Source organism: Procambarus clarkii, chromosome 70 (genome assembly GCF_040958095.1).
Source record: "Procambarus clarkii isolate CNS0578487 chromosome 70, FALCON_Pclarkii_2.0, whole genome shotgun sequence".
Classification (NCBI taxonomy): Eukaryota; Metazoa; Arthropoda; class Malacostraca; order Decapoda; family Cambaridae; genus Procambarus; species Procambarus clarkii.
Genome location: NC_091219.1, coordinates 23,108,698 through 23,128,936, shown reverse-complemented (window position 1 = coordinate 23,128,936; position 20,239 = coordinate 23,108,698). Strand labels below are relative to the sequence as shown.

The window sequence follows — 20,239 nt, the reverse complement described above, 5'->3', positions numbered from 1 at the left end:
AGTTCGATGACTGTGAGTGCACGCACTCACTGTGAGTGCGTCATGAACCACTAATTCACCTTTCTCCATTTGATTGTGCTGGTTAATTTACTCCCACAGACGTGGGAGATTTCTCCCATATTAATACAGTGATACCGAGGATGCTTACACTTTCTTGTGTCCTCTGTGGCCAGGGTTAGAGATCTCTTAGATAACATATCCTCTCATTTGCATATTGAAATTCGTTCTCAAGACCAAAGACATTCATCCTCAAAACTTCATTCATTATCAGTCCATTCTCTAAACTTCAGACCATTCTCAAAACTTCAGCACGCTTGGCGCTTTCCCCCTGATAGTTCCCTCCCTCATACACATCAGCCAACAGCTCATTAACGCAGCATCCGTCCCGCTGTTAACAAGGTCACACACATGCATCAACCCATCCAGCAGCCGAAACAATAAATGAAATAATGACTTGGATTTTACAAAGGTTGTTGCAAAATCAACATCATCAGACAACCGGCTGACGGGACCTACCTTCGCCCCAGTATAGTAACGAACGTGTTCTTCTGAAATGTCAGTTAATATTATTATTATATATATTGTGTGTTTATGTATAGTTAGGGTGGGTAAGGTGTCTTGGTTATGCTGATTTAGGGAGTGTTTACACTATATTCTGAAAGTGAACGAAGCACTTTTCGAGTCATGGCTTCGAAATGACGTCAACCGAAACAGTGTTCGGTCACCTACCCGGCCTCCTCGCCCACCTGGCGGGACTCGGTGACTGGCCGCCGCAGTGAGCGAGCCGGGTGGCTCCCGTGTCCGCCCAAGTATTGTTTTATTCCGGGAATATCGACGTGTGTCAAGTGGTGTAACTCTTATTGCTTAGCAGAAGTGAATTTGGACAACGACTCCAGACTAGGGACGGTGAACGCTACGTGGAGGCGGCCGAGGAATTCAAATGTTGTGGTTCGGTTGGACGTAAATGCCATATAGCATCAGGGCGTTGTCAGGTTGGTTGACTGTATGGCTTGTTTTGTATTTTTTACTTTAGTTACACTACACTTAGACGACTACACTCCCAGGTAGGTGTTACCAGAGTGTAGGAGCTGTATGTACATTACTTAATGATCGTATCCTTGAATTCTCAGTCTCCGTGGTGTAGTGGTAAGACACTCGCCTGGCGTTCCGCGAGCGCTATGTCATGGGTTCGTATCCTGGCCGGGGAGGATTTACTGGGCGCAATTCCTTAACTGTAGCCTCTGTTTAACTCAACAGTAAAATGTGTACTTGGTTGTAACAACGATTCTTCGCGGCAGGGGATCGTATTCCAGGGACCTGCCCGAAACGCTACGCGTACTAGTGGCTGTACAAGAATGTAACAACTCTTGTATATATCTCCAAAAAAAAAAAAAAAAAAATTCTTGGGTTGAGGGAAGGGTTGACTCCCAGCGTCGGAGCCCTCCACTAGTTCCGATCACCAATTTGGCAGTTTGATGCAATTTCCCCAATAGATCCCGCGAGCGTTTAAAGATATTATAGGTTATTGGATTACTTAACTGTTTGGGTTAACATAGTTTACCTCTCCGAGAGATCTTTGACACCAGTGGCGGCAGCTTGAGCTGTGGATTACCATTATCTTGGACCGAAACGTCGTCGTCTCTTCACTTTCTAGTGTGGATTGGTCAACATCTTGGTCGTTTCAGTATATTTTTTGTTTTAAATTTTCTACGCTGTTTAATATGTATATACTGTATAAATTTTTATTGTATGCAAAGCGTGTTGTACATAGTTATTACCTGATGTTAAAATTATCTTGAGATGATTTCGGGGCTTTAGTATCCCCGCGGCCCGGTCCTCGACCAGGCCTCCACCCCCAGGAAGCAGCTCGTGACAGCTAACACCCAGGTACCTATTTTACTGCTAGGTAACAGGGGCATAGGGTGAAAGAAACTCTGCCCATCGTTTATCGCGGGCGCCCGGGATCGAACTCGGGACCACAGGATCACGTGTACAGCGTGCTGTCCGCTCGGCCGACCGGCTTCCTACAGACATACATATGTTACTTACATAATGCGTGAAAACACGAGGGAAAGTGAGAGTAGTGTGTAATTTTTTTTTTTAATTTTGCTCTGAGGGGCGAGTTTATTGGGCAGCGCCACTCATTTTGTGAGTGTGTAGTCTGGTCCACAGGACCATACAAGGCAGGTCCTGTTTACACCACACAGGCACGTATTTAGTGTACATATGAAGCACTCTTAGTGATCCCGCTTGTAATGTGTTGGTTAATGCTCCACAAATCTACGATCGTATTTGTCAAGCAGCCACTACCTAATTATTTTCTAAATATAAACATTAACCATTTTAACACATTGCATACACCCAAACATTTATTTTTCCAATGTGTGGGTTGGGAAACTTAAAACTATTACCTGGTTGATACCTGGTTGATGGGGTTCTGGGAGTTCTTCTACTCCCCAAGCCCGGCCCGAGGCCAGGCTCGACTTGTGAGAGTTTGGTCCACTAGGCTGTTGCTTGGAGCGGCCCGCAGGCCCACATACCCACCACAGCCCGGTTGGTCCGGCACTCCTTGGAGGAATAAATCTAGTCATTAAATAAATCTCACTAAATAGTCACTAGAATAAATCTATTGTTTCTGATTGCTGGAGATTCTTGAATATATTTAATTTTTTATCCCTTTATACACTTGAACCCTGTCGTCCCCGGGTCTTAGTCTTCGTAAAGAATGCAAGCTAAGCTCGTCGGTCACTAAATAGGAGGTTCATAATACATGATTTCAAATTTATCATCCCGTTTTGAACCCTTTCAGTGTAAACTATTTACATCTGATAACATGGGACCCAGACATAGGTCCTTTTGGATTAACAAGCGTTGGGATGCAGCCGAGGGGTACAATTAAAGGATTAGTAATTCTAAGAAATATAAATCCAAACTATTAGACGTATTTCGTACATTCATGCAGTTTATTTTGAGATTTTCACTAATGTCTCTCTGATACGACTCACAATTTGCTAATAAATTTATACGTTCTGATACTTAATAGGAGTAGTTTCACTAACCAGGCATGGAACTCTACGTTTACATAAGGATATAACAGATGAAACTGCAGAAGGCCTATTGGCCCATACGTGGCAGTTATCACTTGTTCATACGGTTCATGAACATGGTCAAGTCCAAGGACGGACCCTAGAGGGTCAACGACCATAAGGCTTATCATCAAGGTCTAACTCGGTTAATGTTGACCTTTTTGGTTGCTGGGTGATAACTGTGTCCTCGTCCAGCTTAGAACATCGCCCACAATTCCGAGAACTTAAACCTAACTAATCACACTCGTAGGTGGGGGGGGGGGGGACTGTAACGAAGGTCTAAGTGTGATTGTTAAATCATCCTTATCACTATTAACAGTTACACAATATTAAAGTAAAATTCAACTATTGAAACATGTTCGTCCCCAAGTGAAGCCAAGGTACGACTCCCAGACCAGACTGCTTCTCAGTAATAGCGAATACAATTTACAGTTAGAGATTTCATCAATATTCCCGCTATAGAAGTCAAATTAATTGGTCGATAATCCAAATGAGTGATCTCTCGCCCCTTTTCCACGGGAGACATCTCCCGTCACGCAGGGTGCAGTCGCACCTCCACAGATCTCCAGTATCATCTATTGATACTGGAAATGGCTCAAAAGGGCCACCACTTACGGGCTATTCATGCCCGTGCCACCTTTTGGGTGGCTTAATCTTCATCAATCAATCAATCTCCCTTTCCAAAATTGGATACCACCCTTGTCACCCATCCTCCCCTCTCCCTCCCCATGCTTCATCGTAACCTGTAATTATCTATTACATATGATGATGGATAAGCTCACATTTACTTATTAAGAACTCTGCTAAAGGTTTGTTGATGACCCGGGTGAGGTAATACGTTTAATAACCAGAACTCTAGTTAATACTATTGTTATCGACTTCACCGCAGCGATAAATTTAACATGTAGGTATCTAAGTTCTGTTGTAAATACCGAACTAAATTGTTCAAAATATTCCCAACTTCTTCGTCGTTGTCACTCGACCGGATTCTATTTTAAACGGACCTGTTCCTCCCTGGAGGAAACATTCATTGTCTGATTCTGTTTTCCTTGCGTTCCCAACGTCATAATTTCCTTTCGCCTGTCTAATTTCCTTTTCAATATTCCTTGCAATTATATTAAATATTTGTATGGAACGTTTTTTTTTTCATTGTTCTTAATGCCGAATGTTGCCTTTCACTTCAACATTCACTAAGTGAATGTTGCCATTCACTTAGTACCGTTATCACTGATCTTGCCAATCTATACGGAATGGCTTTAGAGAAAGCACTAAGCCGTTGCGACTATATAGAAATTGGAAAGGATAAGGATTTGGGATGGGACGGAGGGAAGGAATGATGCCCAACCACTTGGACGGTCTGGGATTGACGCCAACCTGTCCGTAGCAGGTCCGTCGCTCTACCGTCCAGCACAAGTGGACGGTGTTTAGTAACATTACATGTGCTTGGTTATCACCCTTCTGGACATCCCCGCAATATAGTCCGTCCGTTGACTTACCACTGTTCAAACAACGCTACTTTAATATTGACTCAAACCCTCCTAGTCTCTTTTTATGGAATCGGGATCACTGAACTTTCATTTTCTATTTCTTCTATGCTACTTGAAACCAAATTGATCTCTGGTAATATTTTCCAGCTTACTGCCTTTAAATCTACCACAGTGCCAGTCACCGACACGACTGACAGGGCTACGTCCAAGCTTTTGTCTCCACCTGGTGGCTCTGTGTGGATCTCTGTGGCTCTGTGTGGATCTCTGTGGCTCTGTGAATCTCTGTGGCTCTGTGTGGATCTCTGTGTGGATCTCTGTGGCTCTGTGTGGATCTCTGTGTGGATCTCTGTGGCTCTGTGTGGTTGTCTGTGGCTCTGTGTGGTTCTGTCATATACTGCTCAAGAAAGCGGTCCTCTATTCCAAAAATTCCTCCGCCTCGGTATTTTATTTTTATCTCTGACCAGTTTATTTGGTTACATTTGGAGTCTCCAATAATGGGTCTGTGGGTTACAATACCCAGAGACCGGGGATATTTCCGCCCAAATATTCGTGTCGTATATTGCCTAGGTGTATTATACTAATGTATACACCTGTACTACTCCACGTCCAATCGTGCTATTTCCATCTCGGTTTTATCCACAGTCTCAACAGATGTCCCACTTGTGGGATCTTCCAGGTCAGTCGGCCACGTACAGTACCACGTACGGTACCACGTACAGTGCCACGTACACTGCTACGTACGGTGCCACGTACGGTACCACGTACACTGCCACGTACGGTACCACGTACAGCACCACGTACTCACGTACGGTACCACGTGCGGCACCACGTACTCACGTACGGTACCACGTACAGTACCACGTACACCCACGTACGGCACCATGTACAGTACCACGTACGGTGCCACGTACGGTACCACGTACAGTACCACGTACTCACGTACAGCACCACGTACTCACGTACGGTACCACGTACACTGCCACGTACGGTACCACGTACGGTGCCACGTACATGACCACGTACGGTGCCACGTACAGTATCACGTACGGTGCCACGTACAGTACCACTTCTCCCCGACGCCTCACTCTTCCATCAGCATGGAAGTGTTATTCCCCATAAATAGAAAACTGGGCCAGAAGGTCCCACTTGCTTATCTTCTCCCACGTTTGTTATCGCAACAGTGTACAGTGATGATGTAAGTCTCCCGCTCGGCGCTCCTATTTCCTCCATTGTGTTTCTACCACTTCTGCTAATGGCGCAGTATATTGTTAAGATATTTGTTTGTATATATCCTTTCGACACACACACACCTCTGATTTATAAGAGTTAAACCTTGAGCATTAAACCCTGAGCAGTACAAGGTTTACTGCTCAGCTCTGTTAAAACAAAATTGTTTAGCTGGATATTTACTCAGTGCACTAGAGAATCATTGTCAATTGCTTATCTCGGTAGATAATTCCTCACGTGAGATTCAAACATTTCTTATGAAATCTATAGCAATTCTGAACTATTTAAGTAGCCCTTCATTCCTGCATTTTCGTACGCAGTTTTCCCCAGCATGGAGAGAGATAATGGCACGATATTCATGTCGAATGTTGACATGTCAGCTGTTGACTTTAGTAAATATAATGTACTAACCAGTGGGGGATGTAAGGAAGCTTTTGCTAGACTTGGATGTGACAAAGGCTATAGGCCCGGATGGATTATCACCATGGATACTAAAGGAAGGAGCAGAAGCACTGCCTGCCACTTTCCATGGTGTACAACAAATCACTGGTAACAGGTGAACTGCCAGAAATTTGGAAGACGGCAAACGTTGTCCCGATATACAATAAGGGTGATAGGAATCACTGAACTACAGGCCAGTATCCCTTACTTGCATACCTTGCAGGTTGGAGAAGATTGTGCGAAAAAAGCTTGTGGAACATCTGGAGCGAAGGAACTTGGTAACACAGTATGAACATGGGTTCCGGGATGGCAAGTCCTGCCTCACAGAATTAATTGAATTCTACAACCAATCAACAAGAATCGGGCAAGAAAGAGAGGGGTGGGCAGACTGTATATTTTTGGATTGCCAGAAAGCCGGACACAGAACCACTCAAGAGAATAGTGCAAAAGCAGGAGATGCAGGCTGGAGTGAAAGGGAAGGCACTCCATTGGATAAGGGAGTACCTAAGCAACAGAAGACAGCGAGTCACTGTGAGGGGTGAGGGCCTCAGATTAACGAGGCGTCACCAGTGGAGTCCCGCAGGGTTCAGTCCTTGGACCTATACTGTTTCTGATATATGTAAATGATCTCCCAGTGGGAATAGAATCGTTCCCCTCATTGTTTGCTGATGATACAAAAATAATTATTAACATCTTTATTGACAAAATTAATTAGAATTTTGCCTAATCTGAGGATTTCATATAACTCTTATTAAAATGAGGATAATGCTGGTATTCACTGTCACACAGGACAGAGGGTCATACACAAGACAATAGGTCTAAACTGTAGGCTGAAGCACATATATATCATGGTTACAATCAATGTTTTAATGTAGGAATATGTAAAAACAATTTTCTACTGTGAACTGGCACACAAGGGCAGGGATGGGTTCATAAGTGATGCAGCTTAGAAGTAATATAAATAAGTGTTCTTCATTCTTTAAAATACAGAAGCAAATTTTGGATAAATTGTTAGGATGTCGTCCAGAACACCAGATTCAATAAAATAGTTACACAGTTGGTGGTACAAGAGGCCAGGAGGTCTAAAGTCCTTTACGGTTTCACATTCAACAATATAGTGTTCTAGTGAATGCATTAAAGGTTTATCACAGAGTTTACAATCTGAATATTCTGGTAGTGGCTCAGCCTCACTAACTTGCCAGATGTGCCTATAGCCAAGGCGAATTCGTGCAATGACTACATCACATTGCCTGGTCCGGTTACTGTGCTGACCATACAAATACCTATTATTACAAAACTTGTCATAACTTTTAATACTGCAGCTTTCAGGTCTCTGGGCATTTCTTAGTTCTTCTAAATCTGAATTAATTTCTTTAATTTGTATGTTTCTAATAACTGCATTAGATAGTCCAAAGTCATAATCAATATTTTCTTTCCTGCAAGCCTCATTGGCCAATTGATCTACAAAGTCATGTTTTCCAACTCCAACATGGGATGGGATCCACACAAATTTTATACAAGAGTTATTATCATTGGCAAAAATTACTTTCCATTTAATATTACAAGCTACTTCAGACATACATTGTGATGGGTTATTTAAGGACTGCAGAACACTTTTTTAGTCACAAAATATCACTCCACCACCATTGAGCTTAAGGTACGCAGTGGCTAGATAAATACCCAATAGCTGAGTCTCTGTCGTACTTGCCCAGTTGTTCAATCTCTGTGTACTAGTCATGATCATTCCATTCTCTTTAAATATTGCACATGCACAACCTGTTCTATCAATACCTAATTGCACAAAGCCATCAGTAAAGGCATAGGATTCAGTTGGTTTGAAAGTTTAAAGACGACTGTCAATAGCTTCTAATGTTAAACATTTCATAGATCCAGTGTTATACATTTGTTTTACACTGATGCAGAGAAACCTGCACATCTCTCCAAGGGGGAATATAGTGAACAGTTTTATCAGGAGTAAGAGACACATTCAGTTTCAGAAGATTATAGGCACAACAACTGAGCCACACACTGTAAGGAGCTTTTTGTGGTGGATTGAGGGAACATAATTGTTTAGAATGGATCTCAATTTAATTTGAATAGAGCTGGGGGGACCATTATTTTTCAAGGTTTTGGTGCAAAAATAGTACCACGTAGAACTATTCTTTCGTAAATGGAAAGTAATTATAGTTTCTTTCTCATGTTAACAATTCTGACAGTTCTAGGACAACCCAGGACGATGCGCATAGCATCATTCTGTACTACATCTAGGCCTTGTAATTGTTTAGGAGAAAAATTAAGAAGATGCAAGGCATGATAATCAACAGATCGTATAAAGGCAATATAAAAACTACGAACATATTTTATGTCGATGCCAAATCCTTTGCCCCACAAGAGTTTTGAGAGGTTTAAGATGCTCAACTAATTTTTTTTTTTTTTGCGCAGGTTGCTGATGAAATTTGTATCATTAACCTAGACTCCAAGATATAAGACTCGCAGGTCTCTACGGGCACTCTATTAATAGTATAGTTAACATGAAGAGAATGGGGAATAAGAACCCTTCTTTTAATGAAGAGATTTTGAGGCCTACTATCTACTATCTACTACTCTACTATCATCTTGAAGAATGCATCAAGTAACACTTGTAACCTTGGTTTACTGTGTGCCATAATACAAATATCAGCATAACATATAACAGTTTCAGTAAGTTGTACAGGTATGTCAAGGATAAGTTTGTGCTTAAATAAATTAAAGAACAGAGGGCTTAGAACACCACCTTGAAAAATTATGAGGAGCATTAAGACAGAGGAAGATAGTCTGAGACTACAAGTTGACCTAGACGAACTGAATGAGTGGTCCAAAAAATGGTTCCTTATGTTCAACCCGAGTAAATGTAAGGTAGTGAAACTAGGCGGTGGAAACAGGAAGCCAGAGATAGGATACCGAATAGGAGATGAAGTCCTTCACGAAACTGACAGAGAAAGATCTAGGAGTTGATATCACATCAAATCTGTCTCCCGAAGCCCACATAAAAAGAATAATATCTGCGGCGTATGCGAGGCTGGCTAACATCACAACTGCCTTCAGGAACCTGTGTAAGGAATCATTCAGAACCATGTATACCAGATATGTAAGACCAATCCTGGAGTATGCGGTCCCAGCATGGAGCCCGTACCTTGTCAAGCACAAGGCGAAGCTGAAAAGAGTTAAGAGGTATGTCACTAGGCTAGTCCCAGAACTAAGAGGCATGAGTTATGAGGAAAGGCTGAGTGAAATGCACCTCATGACATCGGAAGACAGAAGAGTAGGGGGGAGACATGATCACTACCTAAAAAAAAATCAGAGGAATTGACAGGGTAGATAAGGATAAACTGTTTAACACTGGTGGTGCGCGAACAAAAGGTCACACAGTTTAAAACTGAGCACCCAAATGAGTCACAGGGACGTTAGAAAGCACTTGTTCAGTGTCAGAGTAGTTAACGGGTGGAATGCATTAGGCAGTGATGTGGTGGAGGCTGACTCCATACACAGTTTCAAATATAGATATGATAGAGCCCAGTAGGCTCAGGAATCTGTACTCCAGTTGATTGACGATTGAGAGGCGGAAATAAAGAGCCAGAGCTCAACCCCCGCAAGCACAACCAGGGGAATACAACTAGATAAATACACACACCCTACATACATACACCCCCCCCCCCCCCACACACACACACACACACACACACACACACACCACACACACCACACCACACACACCACACACACCACACACACACACACCCCACACACACACACACACACACCCCACACACACACACCACACACACACACACCCCACACACACACACCCCACACACACACACACACCACACACACACCACACACACACCACACACACACACACCCCACACACACCACACACACACACACACCCCACACACACACACCCCACACACACACACCCCACACACACACACACACCCCACACACACACACACACACCACACACACACACACACACACCCCACACACACACACCCCACACACACACACACACATGGACGGGTTTTGAAGGGAATGGACTGGGTTCTCCCTCCCTGTTGCTTGTGTTAGGCCGACTTAGTTTTTTAATTGCTTTATGTGTTGTGATGTTGTGTTCGCGTTTCCAAACATGAAGGGGGAAGAGGAGGAATTTGAAAGGGATTTGAAAGGTGGGAGGAATGAAAACGGGAAGAGAGAAGTGAACAAAGGAAGAAGCAGAGAGCCAATAAGATGGGTTGAAGAGGAGAGGGGGGGGGAGATGGTATCAGATATGGCTGTATTGGTATTAGGGAATGGCTGTAGTTGTGGTAGTATTAGGGGGGGCTGTAGTTGTGGTAGTATTAGGGGGCGCTGTAGTTGTGGTAGTATTAGGGGGGGCTGTAGTTGTGGTGGTATTAGGGGGGGGCTGTAGTTGTGGTAGTATTAGGGGGGGGCTGTAGTTGTGGTAGTATTAGGGGGCGCTGTAGTTGTGATAGTATTAGGGGGGGCTGTAGTTGTGGTGGTATTAGGGGGGGGCTGTAGTTGTGGTAGTATTAGGGGGGCTGTAGTTGTGGTAGTATTAGGGGGGCTGTAGTTGTGGTAGTATTAGGGGGGGCTGTAGTTGTGGTAGTATTAGGGGGCGCTGTAGTTGTGGTAGTATTAGGGGTGGCTGTAGTTGTGGTAGTATTAGGGGGGGCTGTAGTTGTGGTGGTATTAGGGGGGGCTGTAGTTGTGGTAGTATTAGGGGGGAAGCTGTAGTTGTGGTAGTATTAGGGGGGGCTGTAGTTGTGGTAGTATTAGGGGGCGCTGTAGTTGTTGTAGTATTAGGGGGGGGCTGTAGTTATGGTAGTATTAGGGGGGGCTGTAGTTGTGGTAGTATTAGGGGGGGGGCTGTAGTTGTGGTACTATTAGGGGGGGTGTAGTTGTGGTAGTATTAGGGGGGGTGACTATGGTAGTATTAAAGGTAACTATAGTGTATAATTAGTGTATTAGGGGGGGTGACTATGGTAGTATTAAAGGTAACTGTAGTGTATAATTAGTGTCAGTAATAACGAAGATAGCAAGAGTAATAATTGTGACATTAGTGTGCTAGTTAACACTAGTTACTGCACCATTAGCGGCGGTGTGGACAGCATCAGTGGTGTCCGTGGTGGTAGCAACAGCAGCAGCGGGACAACACAATATTACTTAACAATGCCCCTTAAGAAGTGTGAACCATATTAAGGTAGTTGACGGTTCAGACGCTGGCAATGGAGACCATTCCGGGCAAGTGGGTTAGTCCGGCGAATTAAGGCCTCCTAACGAGGCCCAACTACTCCACTGGACCAGAGAGCGCAGTAAACAAGGTCGTTAGAGGCCAGCGATGGAGTCCCTAAGTACCTTTGTCTAAATATTGCTTTCTTAATATTTTGTTTGCGAAAAGGGAACAAAAAATTTTGCCTTAGGGATGTCGTGTAATCTTTCACTTTGGTCTCTGTATTTGGTTTGTGATGAGTTGTGATGATCTTGAGTGTACAGGCGGGTGTGTAATGTGTGGCTGAGCGTCTTGTGTTGTCGCTGCCAACTTCTGCATGTCTTAACCGACGGTGTGTGTCGTCGCCCCGGGGGCCCCTCACCCGACGGGGGTGTATAGTCACCCCGGGGGCCCCTCACCCGACGGGGGTGTATAGTCACCCCGGGGGCCCCTCACCCGACGGGGTGTATAGTCACCCCGGGGGCCCCTCACCCGACGGTGTGTATAGTCACCCCGGGGGCCCCTCACCCGACGGTGTGTATAGTCACCCCGGGGCCCTCACCCGAGGGTTCTCATTTAGACTTTCCACCAAACTTGGGGCGACAGTCTGGTAAAACCAGCAAACGGGTGTTTGATGGGACAAGATTATGTTAATCACAGGACAGGAAAACTTCATCCCACCAGGAACCAGTGACACGTTTTTGTTAACTTTTATATCCAAGAGCATAAACTTGTTACAAGTGTGTGTGTGAGATTATATATATATATATATATATATATATATATATATATATATATATATATATATATATATATAATCATATTCACATTCACACACACCCACCCCAGGAAGTAATGGCGCCCCGTCCATGGTGGTGATGGCTGGGGGGGTGGAGTAATGGCGCCCCGTCCATGGTGGTGATGGCTGGGGGGATGGAGTAATGGTGCCCCGTCCATGGTGGTGATGACTGGGGGGGGGGGTGGAGTAATGGCGCCCCGTCCATGGTGGTGATGGCTGGGGGGGGTGGAGTAATGGTGCCCCGTCCATGGTGGTGATGGCTGGGGGGGGTGGAGTAATGGTGCCCCGTCCATGGTGGTGATGGCTGGGGGGGTGGAGTAATGGCGCCCCGTCCATGGTGGTGATGGCTGGGGGGGTGGAGTAATGGCGCCCCGTCCATGGTGGTGATGGCTGGGGGTGAGTAATGGCAGATCGTTTGGGAGTTCATTAGGAGTTGGTTGGCCAGGTGTTTGGAGAAGGAAGAGGTGGATGAGGAGGGGGTGGTGATGGGGTGCAGGATGAGGTGGGCATGGTGGAGGGGGCAGCCAGGGTGCGTGGTTCACCTGCGTGGGGCTGCCACCAGCCGGCTTCCGCGGGCGGACCAGGTGTGTGAAGGACTCTCTCTCCACCCTTACACATAATATCGATCCGTACTCGCCATATGTTACACTGTGGACGGCACTGTCGCAGCCCCGTCAACCCCCGCCGTGTGACGCCCCTGCAAGGGACGACGGTTAAAGCTGGTGCTGAATATTATTTTCGGATATAAGAGTCCTTAAAGTCTTCAGCAACCCTGTAGTCCGGTGTTTCTCTTGGCCGCCGCTAGATGTCGGGCGGGAGCTTGGCCTGCGCGCGCAGATCGAACAGGGTCCGAGCGCAAGGGGGTCGTGGGCGCCCTGTCTCCCAGTCGATAGTGAGCCCACGGCCGGAAGGGACGCTGGTGCTTCTGACGCCCGCCGAGCGCGTGTAAGTGTGTGTGTTTGACGGTGCTAGAAGAATAGTTGATAGCCACGGTTAGAACTGGTTTCTGGTCCGCCGTCACGGAAGCGCGCCCGGTGAGCCAGCAGTGGGTGCTCCCCCCTGGTGTGGTGTTGGTGGGGGCGGCTGTGTCGGGGCTGCTGCGGTAGTCACCCCGTCTCTCTCCTCCCTCCCCCCCACAGCTGTTGTACTGAAGGTGCCCAAGTGTGCCGCTAGGCCAGCTACAGACCTACCAGCGGGTAATCTGCCATCATGGTGCTGTGTGGCGCCCAGTAATCGTGCTCACGACTCTTTTTAAACTGCTTCAGTCAACAGCAGACACGTAGCTCGTACTCGGAGGAACACCGTCAGTAGCAGCGTTAACAGTAGCATCAGCAGCAGCATTAACTGTAGCAGGGTTAACAGCAGCAAGCATGGCGTCCCTGCTGTCGAGCTTGGCCCCGGCATCAACCTGGCTTAAAGCGTTGTCGTTATCGTCGTCGTCGTCTGCAGTCGTCATGACGCCCCTGGCCTGCCTGGTCCTGGCGCTGCTGGTCTTCCCGGTCTCCACAGCCGCTGCTGCCACAGCCTCCGGATTTAACGGATCTCCTCGAGGTAAGTTTCCCCCACCACAGTTGGGGTCTCCAGTGGTTGGTAGTGGGGGAGGGAGCAGTGTGGGGGGTTAGTGGGGTCCTCCCCTCTGTGGTGTACTCCACCAAACAGGGAAATCAGTGTGGTAAAATCCAAATATAAGAGAATAACTGCGGGTTTTGATAATTGAAAAAGTAAGTCTTCCCCAGAACGCGTTTTATTGCGCAACATATCCCCGTGTGCGTGCGCAGCCTGGCATGGGGAGCTGGCAGAGGCCCTCGGGCAGACTCCGGCCCGCTGGCCAGACCCACACTCAGTGCTCGTGATGAATAACACCTTGTGAGAGGTGATGACTGTATGATCTTTGTGGCTCTTCTCTATCTTCTGGCTCAAACTTAACCTCCTCATTATTCTCTCCTCTCCCCTCTTTCTCTCGCTCTCCTCTCCCTCTGCCCCCTCTCTCTCTCTCTCCCCTGTCTCTCGCTCTCCTCTCCCTCTCCCCCCCTCTCTCTCTCTCTCTCTCTCTCTCTCTCTCCCTCTCCCTCTCTCCCTCTCCCCTCTCCCCTCTCTCCCTCTCTCCCTCTCTCCCTCTCTCCCTCTCCCCTCTCTCTCTCCCTCTCCCCTCTCTCTCCCTCTCCCCTCTCTCCCTCTCCCCTCTCTCCCCTCTCTCCCCTCTCTCCCTCTCCCCCCCCCCTCTCTCTCTCTCTCTCTCTCTCTCTCTCTCTCTCTCTCTCTCTCTCTCTCTCTCTCTCTCTTTCTTTCTCTCTTCCCCCTCTTTCTCTCTTCCCCCTCTTTCTCTCTCCCCCCTCTTTCTCTACCCTTTCTGTCCACCCTCTTGGGCTGGACGGTCAAGTGCTATATAGTCGTAATGGCTTGGCGCTTTCCCCCCCCCCTGATGATTCCCTCCCTTCTTTTACTCTCACCTGTGAAAGATCTGATTCACTTGATTCTTCGGCATCATTATTTATCATGTCGTCTTCTTTAGCCCTCGTCCACCGCCGTCTCCCCTCTTCTCCTCGTCCCCCTCCCCTTCTTCCTCGTCCCCCTCCCCTTCTTCCTCGTCTCGGTGAATATCTTGGCATTGTTGAGGACATAGAAGGTTAAACTTTCAGCGCCTTGGAGAGGGGGGACCTGCTGCCTGGGTAACAGCTTCTTCCCCGAATCAACCTACCCTGGCTTTGCGCCCTGGTGAGGCCACTCCAGACCAGGCCGTCACCAGAGCGCAACTCCATAGTCTCCTGAGACTGATGGATGCCTACTAAGAAGGTTACAGGGTTACTTGTGACTGGTGTTCGGAAGGTTCAGACCTCTCCGTGCCTCGCCATATCGTTAGCTTCAGGACTGTTCCTGATCAGCTAGCCTGTATGTCTCGCAACGGGAAGATTACGAATTGGAGAGATTACAAATTTTGCCTCGGGGGGGCCTGACAGCTGAGTGGACAGCGATTCGGATTCGTAGTCCTGAGGTTCCGGGTTCGATCCGAGGTGGAGGTGGAAATAAATGGGTAGAATTTCTTTCACTCTGATGCCCCTGTTACCTAGCGGTAAATAGGTGCCTGGGAGTTAGACAGCTGCTACGGGCTGCTTCCTCGGGGAGGGGGGGTGTAATAAAAAGGAGGCCTGGTCGAGAACCGGGCCGCGGGGATGCTAAGCCCCGAAATCATCTCAAGATAACCTCAAGATAAGGACTGTAACCTTTTATTGAATTGTCTGCATGTCTGTTGCAAACTGTGTATATATCTAGTCATAAAAGTATTTGTGTACGTGTGGCAATATACATTTCTTCCTTTACACATACAGTATGTGTTTATCACTCAATGTTTGGTAATATGCTTATTGTTTGCGATATATATAATATATATATATATATATATATTAGTATATTTTGGTAGCAGTCTTTCCTGTAGACATATATTATTAAATATGACTGTTAATATATTAATTAATTAAATATATTATTAAATATCATATTTAATAATATTTATATATATATATATATATATATATATATATATATATATATATATATATATATATATATATATATATAATATAATATAATATAATATAAACACGTTGTACTGAACGGGGTGAGATTAGCTTGAGGTGCCTTATCCCTTTTGTGTGTGTTTATTCCTCAATAAACTTATTTCAATATCGTTAGCTTTACCCCTACCAGTTTTCCCTAGAACACAACACGCCAAATTGGCTTACCACCGGGTCCTCAATTGCTTCTGGAGGAACAAAGGTGTGTGCATTTGGGGATGTGTGACAGCCTCGTTGTTCACGGGTGGAAGAATCATCAGGAGGGACAAATGTATTAAACATGTCACTGGAATACTGAAGTGTTAGCGGAGACATGATTGCAACATTAAAAATTGTCATGTGAATTGATAGAGCAGACGAGGGCCTATTTGGAATGGGTGGTACTCGAACAAGGAGACATAAATGGAAACTAGGAAACCATACGAGCCACAAGAGATGTTTAAACAATTGTCAGTGTTACATATTGTGAAATAACTAGTTAACTGCAAAGTGGTGAAGGCAGATTCCACACGTAGCTTAGTGTGAATATAACAGAGCCCAATAGGCTCGGAAATCTGTACACAAGCTGACTGAAGACCGAGTGGGGCGAGACCAGAGAGCCGAGGCTCAACTCCAGCAGTCACACTTTTGTGAGTGAAGCTGAACCCAACTTTAACGCCACCCACTCCTGCCTCCACCTACTCCTGCCTCCACCTACTCCTGCCTCCACCTACTCCTGCCTCCACCTACTCCTGCCTCCACCCACTCCTGCCTCCACCCACTCCTGCCTCCACCCACTCCTGCCTCCACCCACTCCTGCCTCCACCCACTCCTGCCTCCACCCACTCCTGCCTCCACCCACTCCTGCCTCCACCTACTCCTGCCTCCACCTACTCCTGCCTCCACCTACTCCTGCCTCCACCTACTCCTGCCTCCACCCACTCCTGCCTCCACCCACTCCTGCCTCCACCCACTCCTGCCTCCACCCACTCCTGCCTCCACCCACTCCTGCCTCCACCCACTCCTGCCTCCACCCACTCCTGCCTCCACCCACTCCTGCCTCCACCCACTCCTGCCTCCACCTACTACTGCCTCCACCTACTACTGCCTCCACCCACTCCTGCCTCCACCCACTCCTGCCTCCACCCACTCCTGCCTCCACCCACTCCTGCCTCCACCCACTACTGCCTCCACCTACTACTGCCTCCACCTACTACTGCCTCCACCCACTCCTGCCTCCACCCACTCCTGCCTCCACCTACTCCTGCCTCCACCTACTACTGCCTCCACCCACTCCTGCCTCCACCCACTCCTGCCTCCACCCACTCCTGCCTCCACCCACTCCTGCCTCCACCCACAGCAACCTCCACCCACGCCTCTCCAACCTACTGCGGCCTCTTAACTATTCACTGCACGTGGGGGTTGAACTAAAGCTCTTTGGTCTCGCCTCTCAACCAAAGTATTAACATAAATGTGTGGTGACATAGATTGTCCTCCAGAGGGAGTAACTCTTGTTCTGGAGCACAGTAGAGGAAGTACTCTGCTCACTGTGGTGGGCAGCAAGGCCTCTCGTCTCCAACCACTTCAGGACTCCACAGATGTGCAAACTAGCTTTGGATTTGAGTGTTACTAGTCTGTAATTACTGCTGGGGAATCCAGCTTCACACACTCGTTTGGTGGTCTCTGCATATTGCGTGCGTGCGTGTGCGTGCACACTTACACTGCATGTTACGTCATCTGGACATGGCGGTGAGGTGACAGGTCGGTAAAGAAATGCTTACCTCAACATGGCCGCCAATTTTAAGGCTCACAGTTAAAAGTAACAAAAAAAATCCGCAACATTTCTTTGATAGGTTAAAGCCTCTAATCTTAATTGTTGGTTCCATTGTCTCTTCACACACTCGTGTATATACAATACAATACAATACAATACAATTTTATTTAGGTAAGGTACATACATACAATAAATATTTACAAGGATTGTTTAACTTATAGGTATAGCTAGTACATACAATGCCTAAAGCCACTATTACGCAGAGCGTTTCGGACATTTACAACTATACTATATATACTATATACTACTATATATACTATACTACTATATACTACTATATACTACTACTATATATACTACTACTATATATACTACTACTATATATACTATATATATACTATACTATATATACTATACAACTATACTATATACACAAATCTGCCAGAATTGAAAAACGAAAAAGAAAGTATTTTCATTAAGCATAATATCTAATAAATAGAGGAGGGCGAGGTATCAAATGCTTTCTGATAATAAGCGAAAGTCATTTGAATTGTCAAGAATTATGTGGGGAAATGTACATCAAACTGTCATCCTTGACATCTTGACATCGTTACTGGGTAAAATGGGCACGGTTATTAGCCACTTGGTCGCTACCATTTAGACACAACTAATGACGGATAACCATAATGGGTTTGCAACTAAATGTTTCCCGCCTTAGGAATCGATTCGAATTCTTAAAATGAATATACAAAAACTATGACGCTAGAATCTACTGATGCTACATACTTGGGTTTCCAAGAAGTCAACAGAGGGCTACACAAATCACAAGACAGGAATATTGAAACACCATGAAACTGGAAGCGGTGCTTCAGTTTGGAACAAAGCCTTAGGCTACTGGAAGGAAACAGTGATGGGTCATAAACATGTTCGGAAAGGGAAAGGGTACAATACCTCGAGGATCGATGCTGGTGGCTCTCAGTTCATAATTATAAATAACCTAAAAAACAGGGTTAGACTAACCTCAAACATTTCCAAATTTGCTGAAGACAAAATTCGGAAACCAATTGCTGCATTTAAGACATTTCGGTATCTATAAGTCATCAGTAAGACCCTGACGAGCTAGCTTAGTCGTGAGAGTCGTAGAGGTTGTTAACTGACAAATGAAATATCACTCTTCGACTAATATATTTAATACGAGTAACGCGTTTTTTTCGGAAAACCATTTGGGTAAAAAGACGGTGATCATATCTCTGGAATTGTTACTATTAGAGTTTTTTTTTATTATTTTCTACCACAGACGTGGCTACACATTTACAATGCTAACCAGCATATATACATTTTCTTCTGTCCTCCATGGACAGGGTGAGAGATGTTAATGTACACGAAGACAAATGTATGTGAATGCATGTGTGTGTGTATATATATGTATGTGTGTGTGGGTGTATGTATGTGTATAAAGTATATATGGAAGCTAATCAAAATTACATTTCACCTTTGTAAATGCACATTAATGACACTATGTAAGACACATCGAACACTTTATGTAGGGCATACGTAAATCTGTGTATCTATGTATTTACGTATGTAGGTTAGCTTAGCATTTTAAAAGCACCGAATCACCTTCTGTGTTTGATTGTTCAATAAACCCTTGAACTATATGTTTAACACTATTAAAGAGTAGACTAGACAGTACTGGACAACGTTGTACTGTTGGGGGACGTCTAATTACATCAAAGCTGAAGAGAATCTCAGAACAGTGTCAATAGGGGGCTTCTAAACCGAGAATCTTGTGAAGATTAAAAAGGTCGATTTTTTCCCCAAGGAATTTTGACTTCTGGGAAGCCTGCCCAACCACTTGAGCTGGACGGTCTCGCTTCCTGCAGGTCGGAATTCAATCCCCGACTGTCCAAGTGGTTGGGCACCATTCCCAACGCTCTACCGTCCAGCCCAAGGGGTTGGGCAGGCTTCCCAGAAGTCGAAGTTCTTGGAGAAAAAATATAAAATCTCCCCCTTCCCCAAATTATTCTCCTGATCCCTTCCATGTGCTATATAGTCGTGATGGCTTGGCACTTTCTCTTGATAATTCCCTTCCCTTCTGAGAAGTCTAATTGAAACTTAGTTTCTGAAGAAGTTCGAAACACTGCAACAAGAGGAACTACTGAAGATGCAGATAAAGATAGTTTAACAACAAAACAATCACACGAGGAGGGAAGATGGAGATGCAATGCAGATATATTAATGCAGTCACAATAACGTGGCTAGAGTATGATGACCAGACCACACACTAGAAGGTGAAGGGACGACGACGTTTCGGTCCGTCCTGGACCATTCTCAAGTCGATTGTGATGAGGAAGTAGATGCAGGCAGTAAATTTATTGCCTGCATCTACTTCATCACTTGAAAATGGTCCAGGACGGACCGAAACGTCGTCGTCCCTTCACATTCTAGTGTGTGTTCTGGTCATCAGATATAGTAATAATCTTTAAGTGTCGTAGAACACTCGAGTGAACGTTTATATAATGTCGTACGCTGTGTAATCTACCCAATCCTCCTCGGGGCGACTGAACACGTATTGGTGTAATCGCATATTTTTAAAAACTGCAGAAACTGTCGTCGTGGATGG

General features: G+C 45.7%; 1 protein-coding gene across 19 annotated transcripts in view; it reads left to right on the top strand.

The window, feature by feature from the left end:
- The first annotated feature begins 12,784 nt into the window (after nucleotides 1-12,784).
- Nucleotides 12,785-20,239, top strand: part of LOC123775303 (disintegrin and metalloproteinase domain-containing protein mind-meld) — an 890,968-nt gene continuing 883,513 nt past the window's right edge. For 8 of the 19 annotated variants that reach the window (XM_069311667.1, XM_069311664.1, XM_069311663.1 and 5 more), the window contains exon 1: nucleotides 12,786-13,842. In XM_069311667.1, coding sequence (XP_069167768.1) covers nucleotides 13,662-13,842 — 181 coding nt within the window. In that variant the 5' untranslated portion in view covers nucleotides 12,786-13,661. Of the gene's footprint in view, nucleotides 13,843-20,239 lie in introns of all 19 variants that reach the window. The other 11 variants (XM_069311655.1, XM_069311651.1, XM_069311657.1 and 8 more) reach the window with 3 other exon arrangements.